The 18,617-nt window shown below is 41.4% G+C and overlaps 1 protein-coding gene across 4 annotated transcripts in view; it reads left to right on the top strand.

Annotated features, from left to right (window-relative positions):
• Positions 1-4,188, top strand: part of LOC128656390 (choline-phosphate cytidylyltransferase A) — a 125,630-nt gene extending 121,442 nt beyond the window's left edge. For all 4 annotated transcript variants that reach the window (XM_053710264.1, XM_053710266.1, XM_053710265.1 and 1 more), the window contains one exon: positions 3,127-4,188. In XM_053710264.1, the coding sequence (XP_053566239.1) occupies positions 3,127-3,333 (207 nt within the window). In that variant the 3' untranslated portion in view covers positions 3,334-4,188. The remainder of the gene's footprint in view (positions 1-3,126) is intronic.
• The last annotated feature ends 14,429 nt before the right edge of the window (positions 4,189-18,617 follow it).

Below are 18,617 nucleotides of genomic sequence, written 5' to 3' on the forward strand. Positions count from 1 at the left end.
CATTGCTCGTATCAAACAGGAGAGAGCATCGGTAAAACGAATAGCTCCTGCATGGCCTTGCAGGATCTGGTTGCGGATCTATTAACGATGTCATCTCTACCTCCTTGGAGGTTACCTCAGAGGAGAGACCTTCTTCTTCAGGGTCCTTTCCTCCATCCAAACTTAGATTCTTTGAAGCTAACTGCTTGGTGATTGAACGCTTAAAGGCCCCAGATTTCTATACCAATAAATTAAAAACATATTTAATAGAATGAATTCAAAAACAAAAAAAAGACGAGTGCTAATGGTACGCTAAAAGTTACCTCAAAGTTTGAAAAATAGTCCAAAAACGATCCTCTGTAAAACGGCTATAAAAATGGGTGTTTTTTTCCCCCCCTATCTGCCCATGTCCAATTAGCATTGCCTTGCTGATCAGGCACGGGAGCAGGAACTCAACCGCACGCTCACAGAATTCACACTGACACGCTAGCAGAGCTTGTGTAAATGTTGCAACTCAGTTTAGATTTTTAGGCAGTCTGCTGTACCTGGATCCATTTTACTATCCAAATAGCAGCGGTATCAAAATGAAAATATAGCAGCTATTTAATTAAATAAAAGCGTCCTGCATTGGTGATATAGCGTTCTGCATGAAAGGAGCAAAGTTCACTGAGTGAAATAATTTAAACGGTCTTTGGTTTTTGAGCTTGCCAGAAGCTCAAAAACCAAAGACCGTTTAAATTATTTCACTCAGTGAACTTTGCTCCTTTCATGTAGAACGCTGTTGGCAATGCAGGACGCTTCATAGGTTGCCATAGCAACCATTGCCGACAGCTCTCAAATGAATGCGTGCAGAGGGGCCAGATCTTCTTTCACTATGCTGCAAGGAGCTGAGGAAACACTGACTGCGCAGGCTTCAACTTACATGTCGGTCGTGCGACCGATTAGAATTATTGGAAGCCGAATAGCAGGTCTCAGTGGGCAGTGGAATCATTATAAATTTGTAAGTAAAATATCTTTAAAACCGCAAATTAGTTCTAATACATGTATATTAATAAATTGTTAATCGGGTCATCAACTTTTTGTTAACTCCCAAATAAAAAACTATTATAGTGGCCCTTCAATTCTTTCTAAACGTGTTTTTTCTGAAGCGGTCATTGAAACTATGATTCAGACTCGAAAACCGGTTACTTGCAAGATTTACCATAAGATATGGCGTAAATATCTTTATTGGTGTGAATCTAAGGGGTTCTGGAGTCGGGTGAGGATTCCTCGGATTTTGTCTTTTCTTCAGGATGGCCTGGATAAGGGTTTATCGGTCAGTACCCTAAAGGGTCAGATTTCTGCGTTATCTATCCTTTTGCACAAACGTCTGGCAGACCTACCAGATGTTCAAGCCTTTGTACAGGCCCTGGTTAGAATCAGGCCTGTGTTTAAACCTGTTGCTCCCTGTGGAGCCTTAATTTAGTTCTTAAAGTTTTGCAGCAGGCTCCGTTTGAGCCAATGCATGTTGTTGATATAACACTGTTATCCTGGAAAGTTTTGTTTCTTGTTGCCATTTGTTCCGCTTGCAGAGGGTCTGAGCTTTCAGCTCTGCAGTGTGATTCCCCATACCCTATTTTTAATGTTGATAAGGCGCTGCTTCGTACTAAATTGGGGTTTCCTCCTAAGGTGGTATCTGATCAAAACATTAATCAGGAAATTGTTGTTCCTTCTTTTTGGCCTAATCCTCCTTCTCAAAAGGAACATCTTTAGCATAACTTGGATGTTGTGCAGACTCTAAAATTCTACTTGCAAGCTACTAAAGATTTTTGGCAATCATCTGCCTTGTTTGTTGTTTTCTCTGGAAAACGTAAGGGCCAGAAGGCCACTTCTACTTCTCTGTCTCTCTGGTTGAGAAGTTTTATTCATTTGACTTATGAGACTGCTGAACAGCAGCCTCCTGAGAGAATTACGGCTCATTCCACTAGGGCTGTCTCCTCTTCTTGGGCTTTCAAAAATGAAGCTTCTGTGGATCAGATTTGCAAGGCGGCAACATGGTGCTGTCTACATACTTTTTCCAAGTTTTACAAATTTGATACTTTTGCCTTGGCCGAGGCTTCTTTTGGGAGAAAGGTTCTTCAAGCGGTGGTGCCTTCTGTTTAGGTCCTCCTGCCTTTTTTCTCCCTCCCTGTTCATGCCATGTCCTCTAGCTTGGGTATTGGTTCCCACTAGTAATTGGAATGATGTTGTGGACTCTTCATGTCATAGGAAAGAAAACTAAATGTATGCTTTCCTGATACATTTCTTTCTTTCCGGACATGGAGAGTCCATGACCCCACCCTCTTTTTTTAATATAATTCAGTAGTTTGTTTTTTTTTGTTAACCTCAGGAACCATTTTACCCTTGTGTTTTTCTTCCTTTCCATTTCCTTCGGTTGAATGACTGGGGTTTATGAGTAAGGCAGTTACACTTAACAGCTTTGCTGGGGTGCTCTTTGCCTCCTCTTGCTGGCCAGGAGTTGGATATCACAATATGAATTGGAATGATGTGGTGGATTCTCCATGCCAGGAAAGAGAGAAATTTATCAGGTAAGCATAAATTTTGTTTTTCATTTGTTCTAAGTATTGGGTTTGGTTTACACAGATAATATAAAGAAGCATATGTGTGTAAAGAAAGTGATAAACTAAGGATATCTGATACTCTGCAGCTTGTATAACAAGTAACTGGAGACACATTAAGAAAAAAACAGTTTTACAGTACACTGCCCCTTTAATGTTCACCTTTCAGTAAAGGACATATTTACATTTGGCTTTGCCAGTGGGTCATGGAGTACCTTGCTGTTGGTTGGGAATGGAGAATGTGTTGTATGTACTGCATGTTTACCTTGTAGAATGTTGGTGCACTTTTTTAAATATAGGCTTGATGCATGTATTTGAGGTACATTAGGGATTTGCAAACATCCGTGAAGGTTATTTTAGAGATTTCCAGAACAGGTCAGCAGATTAATTACTCCTTTACAGATATGCTGTCATAGTTACATTTATGTTTGGGATAAAGACTTAAAATGTACAGGTCATTTTGTCATCTACTATAAAATACTACTTATTGCATTGGTCATTTTGTTTTGGATATATTGTATGTTTAAATGTGGCCTTCTCTTACTGGCAGAAACACATGCTAAAGGAAGGCAAAGGAAGGATGCTCCAAGCCATCAGCCCAAAGCAAAGCCCCAGCAGCAGCCCAGCTCGGGAGCGGTCACCCTCCCCATCTTTTCGTTGGCCCTTCTCTACCAAGAATTCTCCTCCAGCATCACCACGACGACGCTCACGACCCTCTGCTAAATCCTATGAGATCAGCGAGGATGAGGAAGATTAGCCTCCCCCTACTTTTAACAAGACTAATGTTTTGCTCCAGCTGCTGATCACTACATCACATCTACCCCAGAAGAGCAGCCACTCAGTGAGGTATAAAGCTCACTGTCTGAGTCCCAGATATCTGCTCTTTTGAGTAGTAGCATGAGAGGGATCCAGAAGAGTGTTACCAGTGGTTAAAACTCAGCACTTTTGTTCCTTACCTAAAATAACCTCTATATATATTTTTTTTTGTTTAGAAAAAAATATATATATTATTTTTAATGAAACACAATTCTTTTTTAAATGAATTGTGTTCATACTGTCATTCTTTAGTCATTGCATTTTCCCTCCTATTTGCAAGGGGGTTTTATTGCATGGGTAGGTTCACAGCTGTCTAACACCAGTCTTATTTAACTGTTTTCCAATGTCGCTGCTCCTTATCTTGGTGTCTGAACTCTCTCACTTTATATAGACACTACAAGATTCTTTTTACGAGAAAACTGAAAACCACAAGCGTATACCTTGAGACGACTCTACTATAATTAGACTATTCTGCAGTGACCAGTGGATTGTCGTATCTGTGTTGAAGCAGTAACCACTTGGAGTCTAGCCATTTCTCATTAAAAGTGCCTGTTGCCATAAAAAAAACTTTAATGATTAATGTTATTTCATTTGTGAAAGGACAGTTATTAACAAAGGACTAAATAATAGATACATTGTATGGCTCTTGATTGTTCTAACCAATTTCTTGTGATAGAAAGGCATTTTAACAATTATACTCTAGGTCCACCTCATGGAGTAAATGCTGTGTCTGCTGAAATACTTGCACAAACCTTTTCTCAAGGTGGCATTAAAAACATTCTTTTATGTAGTGGTACTTTAAAGTGTACAGTTTTTCTTGGGAAGAATTATGATGTATGATTATTTTCTGTGCAAACCATAAGGATTTTTTTTAGAGTTCTTTAGAAGACAGAAAGTTGGTTACTAGATTGTTTACTATAAAATAATGTCTAGTTAAACTAGAAATGGGTTCTGTAAACCTTACTACTGATTGTGAAGTGGGCACAAAGACTGTTGGAACTAATTGTTGCACAGCTCTGTTACAAATACAAAAATTTATTTAATTATTCTAACAAAACCAAATCTGTTCTAAAACATCTGGAAGTTTTGTCCACATAGATTTAACTTTACCACTATAGTTTAACTTCTGGAAGTGAAAACTTACCTTCTTAAAGCAATACTCAGGCTAGGGAAGTCTCTAAAAGCTGAGTTGGAAGAGTAAGTAGCAAGACGAAAGATTGCTTTGATTTTTTTATTTATTATTATTATTTTTTTTTAAATATCTAAGGATTTCAAATTCTATCAATTTATGATCCACATTATGTAAAGAGATAATCCAGCTGCAGGTTTTTGCCAAGGGTGAATTAAAAGTCCAGGCAATGCATTGAGCGTGGAGTGGTAGAGTGCAATACTAGAGGTTGCCTTGTTGGTTATGCTACAAGAGAACTCATATTTGCATTGGAAAATCAGAATTATAGTTCAGTAGACAGCGCCAGAGGTACTGTAAGTTTATAGATAATACTGAACCAAATCTCCATTACATTGTAATTATCTGCAAAGTTGCAGAAAAACTGGCAGCAAGTAATATCTGCCTTGTGCCCTCTTGAAGACTTCCAGTTTTCAGGATTTCTGCCTTTTATATTTAGCCTTTAAGGTTTGTTTCTATGTATTTACAAGGGGAACAGAATAGAATGAAGAGTTTATTCCAGGAAGAAGTGAAAGTTCCAGAAGTTCACTGTATTAGATTACCAGTATAATAAAACAGTGAAAGGATCTAAGGTGAAGTCAGCTGTCCTACGTGTTGAAACACTGATAACAGCAGTTTCCTTCACACAGCTGGATAAAAATGTAACCAAGGTTTATTGTTAAAAGGCCATAATAATCAAAATATAACATTCTCTAATTCATTATAGCAGGGTTCTTCAAACTTTTTTTCCCTAAGACCCAGTACCACGATACCACATACCTTTTATGTGACCCTATTTTTATGCTTGGTCTGAAAATTTCTGAAGTAATATACAACAGGATAGCTGCAATTTTTGGAGAAAGTGACTAAAGTGTGTGCATATTTTATTACACACACATGCTCACTCACTCACATACAACACACACGCCACACACACTCTCATAAAATACACAATCATACAACACACACGCTCTCATACAAAACACACACTCGCTCATACAACACACACACACTCACATACAACACACCACACACACTCTCATAAAATACACACTCATACAACACACACACACAAACACACTCTCATACAACACACATACATCACACACTCACATAAAACACACACACTCATGCAACACACACACACACCACACACTCTCATACAAAACACAGACTATCATACAAAACACACTGTTATACAACACACACGCCACACACACTCTAATACAACACACACGCTCATACAACACACAGTCATATAAAATACACACTCATACAACACACACATTCATACAACACACCACACACACTCATACAACACACCACACACACTCTCATACAACACACACACACCACACACTCTCATATAACACACACACGCCACACACTCTCATACAACACACACACGCCACACACTCTCATACAACACACACACGCCACACACTCTCATACAACACACACACACCACACACTCTCATACAACACACAGTCATATAAAATACACACTCATACAACACACACACTCATACAACACACCACACACACTCTCATACAACACACCACACACACTCTCATACAACACACACACACCACACACTCTCATATAACACACACACGCCACACACTCTCATACAACACACACACGTCACACACTCTCATACAACACACACACACCACACACTCTCATACAACACACACACACTCCACACACACTCAAATACAACACATATGCCACACACACTCAAATACAACACATATGCCACACACACTCAAATACAACACATATGCCACACACACTCAAATACAACACATACGCCACACACACCACACACACTCAAATACAACACATACACCACACACATTCAAATACAACACACACACCACACACTCTCATATAACACACCCACACAACACACAGTCTCGTATAAGAAACACACACCACACACACTCTCATATAACACACAGCACACACTCTCGTATAACACACAGCACCCAACACACAGTCTCATATAAGAAACACACCACACACACTCTCATATAACATGCAGCACACACTCTCATATAACACACAGCACACTCTCTCATATAACACACAGCACACACTCTCATATAACACACCCACACAACACACAGTCTCACTTATACTGCACACACACACACACACAAACACACTCTCATACACACACATACATCACACACTCACATAAAACACACACACTCATGCAACACACACACCACACAATCTCATACAACACACACACACACTCTCATAAATTAAACTCATACAACACAGACTATCATACAAAACATACACTGTTATACAACACACACCCCACACACACTCTAATACAACACACACACGCTCATACAACACAGTCATATAAAATACACACACACACTCTCATATAACACACCCACACAACACACAGTCTCATATAAGAAACACACCACACACACTCGTATAACACACAGCACACACTCTCATAAAATACACACTTATACAGCACACAAACACACTCTCATACAACACACATACATCACACACTCGCATAAAACACACACACTCAGGCAACACACACCACACACTCTCATACAACACACACACTCATAAGTTAAACACTCATACAACACAGACTATCATACAAAACACACACTGTTATACAACACACACGCCACACAAACTCTAATACATCACACACACGCTCACACAACATACAGTCATATAAAATACACACACACTTTCAAACAACACACACCACACACACTCAAATACAACACACACACCACACACATTCTCATACAACACACCACACACACTCATACAACACACGCCACACACACTCAAATACAACACATACACCACACACACTCAAATACAACACATACGCCACACACACTCAAATACAACACATATGCCACACACACTCAAATACAACACAGACGCGCCACACACTCAAATACAACACATACGCCACACACACTCAAATACAACACATACGCCACACACACTCAAATACAACACATACGCCACACACACTCAAATACAACACACACGCCACACACACTCAAATACAACACACACGCCACACACACTCAAATACAACACACACGCCACACACACTCAAATACAACACACACACCACACACACTCAAATACAACACACACACACAACACACTCATATAACACACCCACAAAACACACAGTCTCATATAACACACAGCACACAACACACAGTCTCATATAAGAAACACATAGCACACACTGTCATATAACACACAGCACACACTCTCATATAACACACCCACACAACACACAGTCTCATATAAGAAACACACACTCTCTCATATAACACACCCACACAACACAGTCTCATTTAAGAAACACACACCACACACACACTCGTATAACACACACTCATATAACACACCCACACAACACAGTCTCATATAAGAAACACACCACACACACACACTCATATAACACACAGCTCACACTCTCATATAACACACCCACACAACACAGTCTCATATAAGAAACACACACTCTTATATAACACACCCACACAACACAGTCTCATATAAGAAACACACACCACACACACTCTCATATAACACACAGCACACACTCTCATATAACACACCTACACAACACACAGTCTCATATAAGAAACGCACACCACACACACTCTCATATAACACACCCATACAACACACAATCTCATATAGGAAACACACACCACACACACTCTCATATAACACACAGCACACAACACACAGTCTCATATAAGAAATACACACAGCACACACTCTCATATAACACAGCGATGGATCCCGACCCGTAGTTTGAAGAACCCTGCATTAGAGCATGTCATTAAGACTATCAACCCTGAGCCATTGTCTGTTTAACCACCACAAAAGCGTAAAACGCACAGTAGAAGTACTGCTCATGACCCACAGAGGACTGCTGAATCCGAGCTGAAAACACTGCTGATCCAATCAACAAAATAGATGTTGAACTATCGCTGATGATTGGATCAGCTGCGTTTACCGCTTGGGACTGGCAATGCTCTGAAGGTCCCAAGACATACTTCCGCTGTGTGTTTAACCCCTTTTCTACTATAATGTCCCTTGAAAGTTGACTGCTTTTTTTTCATATTCTACTTATTTGTAATAAGCTAATGTAGTCAGCATGTGTTTGCACAGAACTTTTAGTGCTTCATCCGCAAACCTCTTCACTTGCAATTCCCTGAGCCCTGCAAGTCAACTTTGTTATCTGAATAGCACAAAACTGCAAGTTCACCTTTAAACTCCACACCTGAAGTCCTCTCTCCCCTGCTAGTCACATCCTGTCATCTGAATAGCACAGAACCATTACACTCCTCATCTGCAGCCCTCTCTCCCCTGCAAGTCACATCCTCTCATCTGAATAGCACAGAACCATTACACTCCTCATCTGCAGCCCTCTCTCCCCTGCTAGTCACATACTGTCATTTGAATAGCACAGACTCATTACACTCCTCATCTGCAGTCCTCTCTCCCCTCCAAGTCACATCCTGCCATCTGAATAGCACAGAACCATTACACTCCTCACCTGCAACCCTCTCTTCCCTGCTAGTCACATCCTGTCATCTGAATAGCACAAACCCATTGCACTGCACACCTGCAGCTCTCTCTCCCCTGCTAGTCACATTCTGTCATCTGAATAGCACAGAGACATTACACTCCTCACCTGCAGCCATCTCTCCCCTTCTAGTCACATCCTGTCATCTAAATAGCACAGAACCATTACACTGCACACCTGCAGCCCTCTCTCCTGCTAATCACATACTGTCATCTGAATAGCTTAGAACTATTACACTCCTTACCTGCAGATCTCTCGCCCCTGCTAGTCACATCTTGTCTTGTGAATAGCACAGAATCATTACACTGCACACCTGTAGCCCTCTCTCCCCTGCTAGTCACATCATGTCAGTTGAATAGCACAGAACTATTACACCCCTGACCTACAGCCCTCTCTCCCCTGCTAGTCACATCCTGTCATCTGAACAGCACAGAACCATTAAACTCTTCACCTGCAGCCCTCTCTCCCCTGCTAGTCACATTCTGTCATCTGAACAGCACAGAACCATTAAACTCTTCACCTGCAGCCCTCTCTCCCCTACTAGTCATATGAATAGTACAAAACAATTACACTCCTCACCTGCAACCCTCTCTCCCCTGCTAGTCACATCCTGTCATCTGAATAGCTCAAAACCATTACACTGCACACCTGCAGCCCTCTCTCCTCTGTTAGTCACATTATGTCATATGAATAGCACAGACCCATTGCACTGCACACCTACAGCTCTCTTGCCCCTACTAGTAACATCCTGTAATCTGAATAGCACAGACCCATTACACTGCACACCTGCTGCTCTCTCGCCCCTGCAAGTCACATCCTGGCATCTGAATAGCACAGACCCATTGCACTCTTCACCTGCAACCCTCTCTCCCCTACTAGTCACATCCTGTCATCTGAATAGCACAAACCCATTGCACTGCACACCTGCAGCTCTCTCTCCCCTGCTAGTCACTTCCTGTCATCTGAATAGCACAGAACCATTACACTCCTACCCTGCAGCTCTCTCACCCCTGCTAGTTGCATCCTGCTTTCTAAATAGCACATAATCATTATACTCCTCACCTGCAGCCCTCCATTCTCTACTAGTCACATCCTGTCATCTGAATAGCACAGAACTATTACACTCCTACCCTGCAGCTCTTGCCCCTGCTAGTCATATTCTGTCATCTGAATAGCACAGAACCACTACACTTCACACCCGCAGTCCTCTCTCCCCTGCTGGTCACATCCTGTTATCTAAATAGCACAAACCCATTTCACTGCACACCTGCAGCTCTCTCTCCCCTACTAGTCACATTTTGTCATCAGAATAGCACAGAACCATTACACTCCTGAGCTGCAGCCCTCTCTCCCCTGCAAGTCACATCCTGTCATCTGCATAGCCCAGAACCATTACACTGCACACCTGCGGCCCTCTCTCATGCTACTCACATACTGTCATCTGAATAGCTTAGAACCATTACACTCCTCACCTGCAGAGCTCTCGCCCCTGATAGTCACATCTTGTCATGTGAATAGCACAGAACCATTACACTCCTCACCTGCAACCCTCTCTTCCCTGCTAGTCACATCCTGTCATCTGAATAGCACAAACCCATTGCACTGCACACCTGCAGCTCTCTCTCCCCTGCTAGTCACATTCTGTCATCTGAATAGCACAGAGACATTACACTCCTCACCTGCAGCCCTCTCTCCCCTTCTAGTCATATCCTGTCATCTAAATAGCACAGAACCATTACACTGCACACCTGCAGCCCTCTCTCCTGCTAATCACATACTGTCATCTGAATAGCTTAGAACAATTACACTCCTTACCTGCAGATCTCTCGCCCCTGCTAGTCACATCTTGTCTTGTGAATAGCACAGAATCATTACACTGCACACCTGTAGCCCTCTCTCCCCTGCTAGTCACATCATGTCAGCTGAATAGCACAGAACTATTACACACCTGACCTACAGCTCTCTCTCCCCTGCTAGTCACATCCTGTCATCTGAGCAGCACAGAACCATTAAACTCTTCACCTGCAGCCCTCTCTCCCCTACTAGTCATATGAATAGTACAAAACCATTACACTCCTCACCTGCAGCCCTCTCTCAAATTCTAGTCACATCCTGTCATCTGAATAGCACTACACTCCTCACCTGTAGCCTTCTCTCCCCTGCTAGTCACATTCTGCCATCTGAATAGCACAGAACCATTGCACTCTTCACCTGTAGCCCTCTCTCCTGCTACTCACATACTGTCATCTGAATAGCACAGAACCATTACACTCCTCACCTACAGCTGTCACCCCTGCTAGTCACATCTTGTCATGTAAATAGCACAGAACCATTATACTGCACACCTACAGCCCTCTCTCCCCTGTTAGTCACATCCTGTCATCTGAATAGCACAAACCCATTGCACTGAACACCTACAGCTCTCTCTCCCCTGCTAGTCGCATCCTGTCATCTGAATAGTACAAACCCATTGCACTCACACCTGCAGCTCTCTCCCCCCTGCTAGTCACATCCTGTCCGCTCAATAGCACAGAACTATTACACCCCTGTCCTACAGCCCTCTCTCCCCTACTAGTCACATCCTGTTATCTGAGCAGCACAGAACCATTAAACTCTTCACCTGCAGCCCTCTCTCCCCTACTAGTCATATGAATAGTACAAAACAATTACACTCTTCACCTGCAGCCCTTTCTGAAATTCTAGTCACACCCTGTCATCTGAATAGCACTACACTCCTCACCTGCAGCCTTCTCTCCCCTGCTAGTCACATCCTGCCATCTGAATAGCACAGAACCATTGCACTCTTCACCTGTAGCCCTCTCTCCTGCTACTCACATACTGTCACCTGAATAGCACAGAACCATTACACTCCTCACCTACAGCTGTCACCCCTGCTAGTCACATCTTGTCATGTAAATAGCACAGAACCATTATACTGCACACCTACAGCCCTCTCTCCCCTGCTAGTCACATCCTGTCATCTGAATAGCACAAACCCATTGCACTGCACACCTACAGCTCTCTCTCCCCTGCTAGTCACATCCTGTCATCTGAATAGCACAGAACCATTACACTCTTACCCTGCAGCTCTCCCCTGCTAATCACATCCTGTCATCTGAATAGCACAGAACCATTACACTCCTACCCTGCAGCTCTCTCGCCCCTGCTAGTTACATCCTACTTTCTAAATAGCACATAATCATTATACTCCTCACCTGCAGCCCTCTCTTCTCTACTAGTCACATCCTGTCATCTGAATAGCACAGAACTATTACACTCCTACCCTGCAGCTCTTGCCCCTGCTAGTCACATTCTGTCATCTGAATAGCACAGAACCATTACACTTCACACCCACAGTCCTCTCTCCCCTGCTGGTCACATCCTGTTATCTGAATAGCACAAACCCATTGCACTACACACCTGCAGCTCTCTCTCCCCTACTAGTCACATTTTGTCATCAGAATAGCACAGAACCATTACACTCCTGAGCTGCATCCCTCTTTCCCCTGCAAGTCACATCCTGTCATCTGCATAGCCCAGAACCATTACACTGCACACCTGCAGCCCTCTCTCCTGCTACTCACATACTGTCATCTGAATAACTTAGAACCATTACACTCCTCACCTGAAGATCTCTCGCCCCTGATAGTCACATCTTGTCATGTGAATAGCACAGAACCATTACACTGCACACCTGCAGCCCTCTTTCCCTTGCTAGTCGCATCCTGTCATCTGAATAGCACAAACCCATTGCACTGCACGCCTGCAGCTCTCTCCCCCCTGCTAGTCACATCCTGTCTGCTGAATAGCTCAGAACTATTACACCCCTGAGCTGCAGTCCTCTCTCCCCTGCTAGTCACATCCTGTTATCTGAATAGCACTACACTCCTCATCTGCAGCCTTCTCTCCCCTGCTAGTCACATCCTGCCATCTGAATAGCACAGAACCATTGCACTCTTCACCTATAGCCCTCTCTCCTGCTACTCACATACTGTCACCTGAATAGCACAGAACCATTACACTCCTCACCTACAGCTGTCACCCCTGCTAGTCACATCTTGTCATGTAAATAGCACAGAACCATTATACTGCACACCTACAGCCCTCTCTCCCCTGCTAGTCACATCCTGTCATCTGAATAGCACAAACCCATTGCACTGCACACCTACAGCTCTCTCTCCCCTGCTAGTCACATCCTGTCATCTGAATAGCACAGAACCATTACACTCTTACCCTGCAGCTCTCCCCTGCTAGTCACATCCTGTCATCTGAATAGCACAGAACCATTACACTCCTACCCTGCAGCTCTCTCGCCCCTGCTAGTTACATCCTACTTTCTAAATAGCACATAATCATTATACTCCTCACCTGCAGCCCTCTCTTCTCTACTAGTCACATCCTGTCATCTGAATAGCACAGAACTATTACACTCCTACCCTTCAGCTCTTGCCCCTGCTAGTCACATCTTGTCATGTGAATAGCACATAACCATTACACTGCACACCTGCAGCCCTCTTTCCCTTGCTAGTCGCATCCTGTCATCTGAATAGCACAAACCCATTGCACTGCACACCTGCAGCTCTCTCCCCCCTGCTAGTCACATCCTGTCCGCTGAATAGCACATAACTATTACACCCCTGAGCTGCAGTCCTCTCTCCCCTGCTAGTCACATCCTGTTATCTGAACAGCACAGCCCCATTACACTCTTCACCTGCAGCCCTCTCTCCCCTACTAGTCATATGAATAGTACAAAACCATTACACTCCTCACCTGCAGCCCTCTCTCAACTTCTAGTCACATCCTGTCATCTGCATAGCACTACACTCCTCACCTGCAGCCCTCTCTCCCCTGCTAGTCACATACTGTAATTTGAATAGCACAGAACCATTACACTCCTCACCTTCAGCCCTTTCTCCCCTGCTAGTCACATCCTGTCATCTGAATAGCACAGAACCATTACACTCTGCACCTGCAGCCCTCCCCTGCTAGTCACATCCTGTCATCTGAATAGCATAGAACCATTACACTCTTCACCTGCAGCCCTCTCCCCCCTGCTAGTCACATCCCGTCATCGGAATAGTACAGAACCATTACACTCCTCATCTGCAGCGCTCTCTAAGCTGCAAGTCATATCCTATCATCTTAATAGCACAAAACCATTACACTGCACACCTGCAGCCCTCTCTCCCCTGATAGTCACATCCTGTCAACTGAACAGCACAGACCCATTACACTCCTCACCTGCAGCCCTCTAGCCCCTACTAGTTACATCCTATCGTCAGCATAGCACAGAACCATTACACTGCACACCTGCAGTCCTCTCTCCCCTGCTAGTCACATCCTGTCAACTGAACAGCACAGACCCATTCCACTCCTCACCTGCAGCCCTCTAGCCCCTACTAGTCACATCCTATCCTCAGAATAGCACAGAACCATTACACTGCACACCTGCAGTCCTCTCTCCCCTGCTAGTCACATACTGTCAACTGAACAGCACAGACCCATTACACTCCTCACCTGCAGCCCTCTCTAAGCTGCTAGTCACATCCTGTCATATGAATAGCACAGAACCATTACAATCCTCACCTGCAGCTCTCCCCTTCTAGTCACATCCTGTCATCACAATAGCACAGATCCATAACACTTCACCTACAGTCCTCTATCCCCTACTAGTCACATCCTATCATCAAAATATCACAGAACCATTACACTGCACACCTGCAGCCCTCTCTTCCCTGCTAGTCACATCCTGTCATATGAATAGCACAGACCCATTACACTGCACACCTGCAGCCCTCTCTTCCCTGCTAGTCACATCCTGTCATATGAATAGCACAGAACCATTACACTGCACACCTGCAGCCCTCTCTTCCCTGCTAGTCACATCCTGTCATAGATAGATAATCCCTTTATTACCCATTCCCCAGTTTTGCAGAACCAACACAGTTATAATAATATACTTTTAATCTTTGTGATTATCTTGTATCTAAGCCTCTGCATAAACATCTTATGCAGTAACCTAAAGACATTTCTGGCCTGAAAGATTTTAGTTCTAAAATATATTTGTCTTTTAGATTTTTTTTGAATTTTATATTTTTTCACAAAAGTCGACATTTCACTGCTTAGGAATATCTCACTAATACCAGCGTTAACTAAGCTTAAAAGTACATTGTAATACAAGTACAGAAAAATCAATTGGATGGGACGTCTCCCAATATTAGCACATATACCACCTTTTATAAAATGTAAAAAATATATATAAAAAATGTTGACTTTTGTGAAAAAATATAAAATTCAAAAAAATCTAAAAGACAAATATATTTTAGAACTAAAATTTTTCAGGCCAGAAATGTCTTTAGGTTACTGCATAAGATGTTTATGCTTACTTGAGCAGATATATATATATGCATTCATTTAAGTGGAAGTTCACAGTAGATATCTGTGTGCTGTTAGTTACTTTAGTTTCCGAAAATTAAATCACAGTTCCATGAGGCAGTATTTATGTTTCTTTGTAATAAGCCACAGTCATATAAGTGAACGGTACTCACCCTTTCGTATATTTATGAATAATAAGGGGTACCTTAAAGGGACAGTCTACACCAGAATTTTTATTGTTTTAAAATATAGATAATCCCTTTATTACCCATTCCCCAGTTTTGCATAACCAACACAGTTATAATAATAAGGTAAGTGCTTTTGTCTTCTAGGTCTTGGAGACTTGCACTTCAGAAGAATACATCATATGCAGTAGATGGGTACATTTTTAAAATCCTTTATACAGGATTTTCTTTGGCAGTGGGCAGGCACATTATGTATGTTGAGACTAGGGGTTAAAGGGACAGTCTACACCAAAATTGTTCTTATTTAAAAAGATAGATAATCCTTTTATTACCCATTCCCCGTTTTTGCATAACCAACACAGTTATATTAATATACTTTCTTTCATGTAATTAGCAAGAGTCCATGAGCTAGTGACGTATGGGATATACATTCCTACCAGGAGGGGCAAAGTTTCCCAAACCTTAAAATGCCTATAAATACACCCCTCACCACACCCACAATTCAGTTTTACAAACTTTGCCTCCCATGGAGGTGGTGAAGTAAGTTTGTGCTAGATTCTACGTTGATATGCGCTTCGCAGCAGGCTGGAGCCCGGTTTTCCTCTCAGAGTGCAGTGAATGTCAGAGGGATGTGAAGAGAGTATTGCCTATTTGAATCCAATGGTCTTCCTCTACGGGATCTATTTCATAGGTTCTCTGTTATCGGTCGTAGAGATTCATCTCTTACCTCCCTTTTCAGATCGACGATATACTCTTATATACCATTACCTCTACTGATTCTCGTTTCAGTACTGGTTTGGCTATCTACTATATGTAGATGAGTGTCCTGGGGTAAGTAAGTCTTATTTTTTGAGACACTCTAAGCTATGGTTGGGCACTTTATATGTAAAGTTCTAAATATATGTCTTTAAACTTATATTTGCCATGATTCAGGATAATCAGTATTCCTTAATTCAGACTGTCAGTTTCATTATTTGGGATAATGCATATGAATTAATATTTTTTTCTCACCTTGAAAATTTTCAATTGACTTTTTTCCCTGCGGACTGTTAGGCTCGCGGGGGCAGAAAATGCTTCAATTTATTGCGTCATTTTTGACGCAAACTTTTTTGGCGCAAAATTTTGTCATTTCCGGCGCCGTAGTTGACGCCGGAAGTTTGTTCGTTGTTACGTCATTTTTTGACGCATGTGTGTTCAGACATTTTTTTTGCGCCAAAAAATGTGGGCGTCGTTTTCGGCGTCAGATGACGTGGCGTCATACTTGGCGCCAAAAAATATGGGCGTTGTACTTGGCGCCAATAATGTGGGTGTCATACTTGGCGCCAAAAATGTGGGCATCATACTTGTTCACTTTTTTCACATTATTTAAGTCTCACTTTTTTGTTGCTTCTGGTTGCTAGAAGCTTGTTTGATTTGCATTTTTTCCCATTCCTGAAACTGTCATTTAAGGAATTTGATAATTTTGCTTTATATGTTGTTTTTTTCTATTACATATTGCAAGATTTTCCATTCATTGTTCCTGGATCAGAACATACTGAGGGATTCCTGTTGACTGAGATCAGTCCTACCAAAGCTAAGTTAATTTATTTTAAATGTTATGAATGTTTATCTTTAGCTATGGTTTGTAATAAGTTATCATGATAAACTTTTACATGCAGAATCCATTAGTATTTATGCTTTATATATTGCTATTCTTTTTACATCTCATGTACAAGATATACTTAGAAATTTATAAGAATTTTTGTCTGATTCTATTTTAAAGGCTTTGTCTGACATCCCGCCTTCTAATACATTTTTAGGTCTTTTTCAAACTTCTTTTTTAGTTGATGAAGTTTCAAATGACCAACAACATATTGAATTATCCTTCTCTGATGGTATTTTTTTCTCATTCAGAATTTTTCTTCATCCGATATTGACACTATCAAATCTACTTTATTTTTTAAAATAGAGTACATTTGTTCTTTGTTCAAAGGTGTTGTTTATTTTGGATATTTAAGTAACTAGTTCTTTGGATTTTAAAGACTAGTTAACATTTAAATTCTGCTTATTTATCTTCTGTGATTTCTTCAGAGGTTTTTTCCACTTCCTGATACTAGGATATGGAATAGGCTGAGAATTTTCTTTTAGTCCTTATTTAAGGTTTTTAAATTATATTCTTTGCCGGCAGTTAGTTTTGAGGAAAGATTCCCCAAGTTAATGGGGCTATCTCTACTCCTGCTAAATATACTATTATTCTTATAGCAAATAGTATTTATTTTTTTTCCTTCAGATGGTTGTATCTTATTTAAGGAAAATTATTTTCAGGTACTTTTCTTAGACCTGTAATTTATTTGGCTGATGTTGCAATTGCTTCATCTTTCTGGTTGGATACTTTAAGATCAAGTATCGGATTATGATTTGTTTAGCATTGTTAAAAGGACAAAATCTTCTACTCATTTGAGGTTCAGACTAAGTGCTATTGCATTGTCTTGTTTTCTTGCATTTTGTTGTGCAAGTCCAGTGTGTTGACTGGTCCTTTAACTTAATTAACATGCTAATAATTTCATTTGTATCTTCATTTTATTGAATATTTTCGCAAATGAGGTTTAATCTATGTCTTTAGCTATTTTAGCTAGAAGAACTTTGTGATTTCAATCTTGGAATGCTAATTTGATTTCTAAAATCCATATTTCTTTTTTTCCAAGGTAATCAATTATTTGGTTCATAATTGGATTCAATTCTTTAACTGTTACTATGGGCTTCAAGATTGAGTTCTCAGACTAAAACTTTAAGCTTATATTAGTTTTCTGTTCTTACTAAAGAATGGAGTCCTGAATTCTTCCCCAAGTAACATGTTTATAATTGGAAGTATTTTTCATCATTCAATTAAGCCTTTTTT

This window comes from Bombina bombina, chromosome 4 (genome assembly GCF_027579735.1).
Source record: "Bombina bombina isolate aBomBom1 chromosome 4, aBomBom1.pri, whole genome shotgun sequence".
Taxonomy (NCBI): Eukaryota; Metazoa; Chordata; class Amphibia; order Anura; family Bombinatoridae; genus Bombina; species Bombina bombina.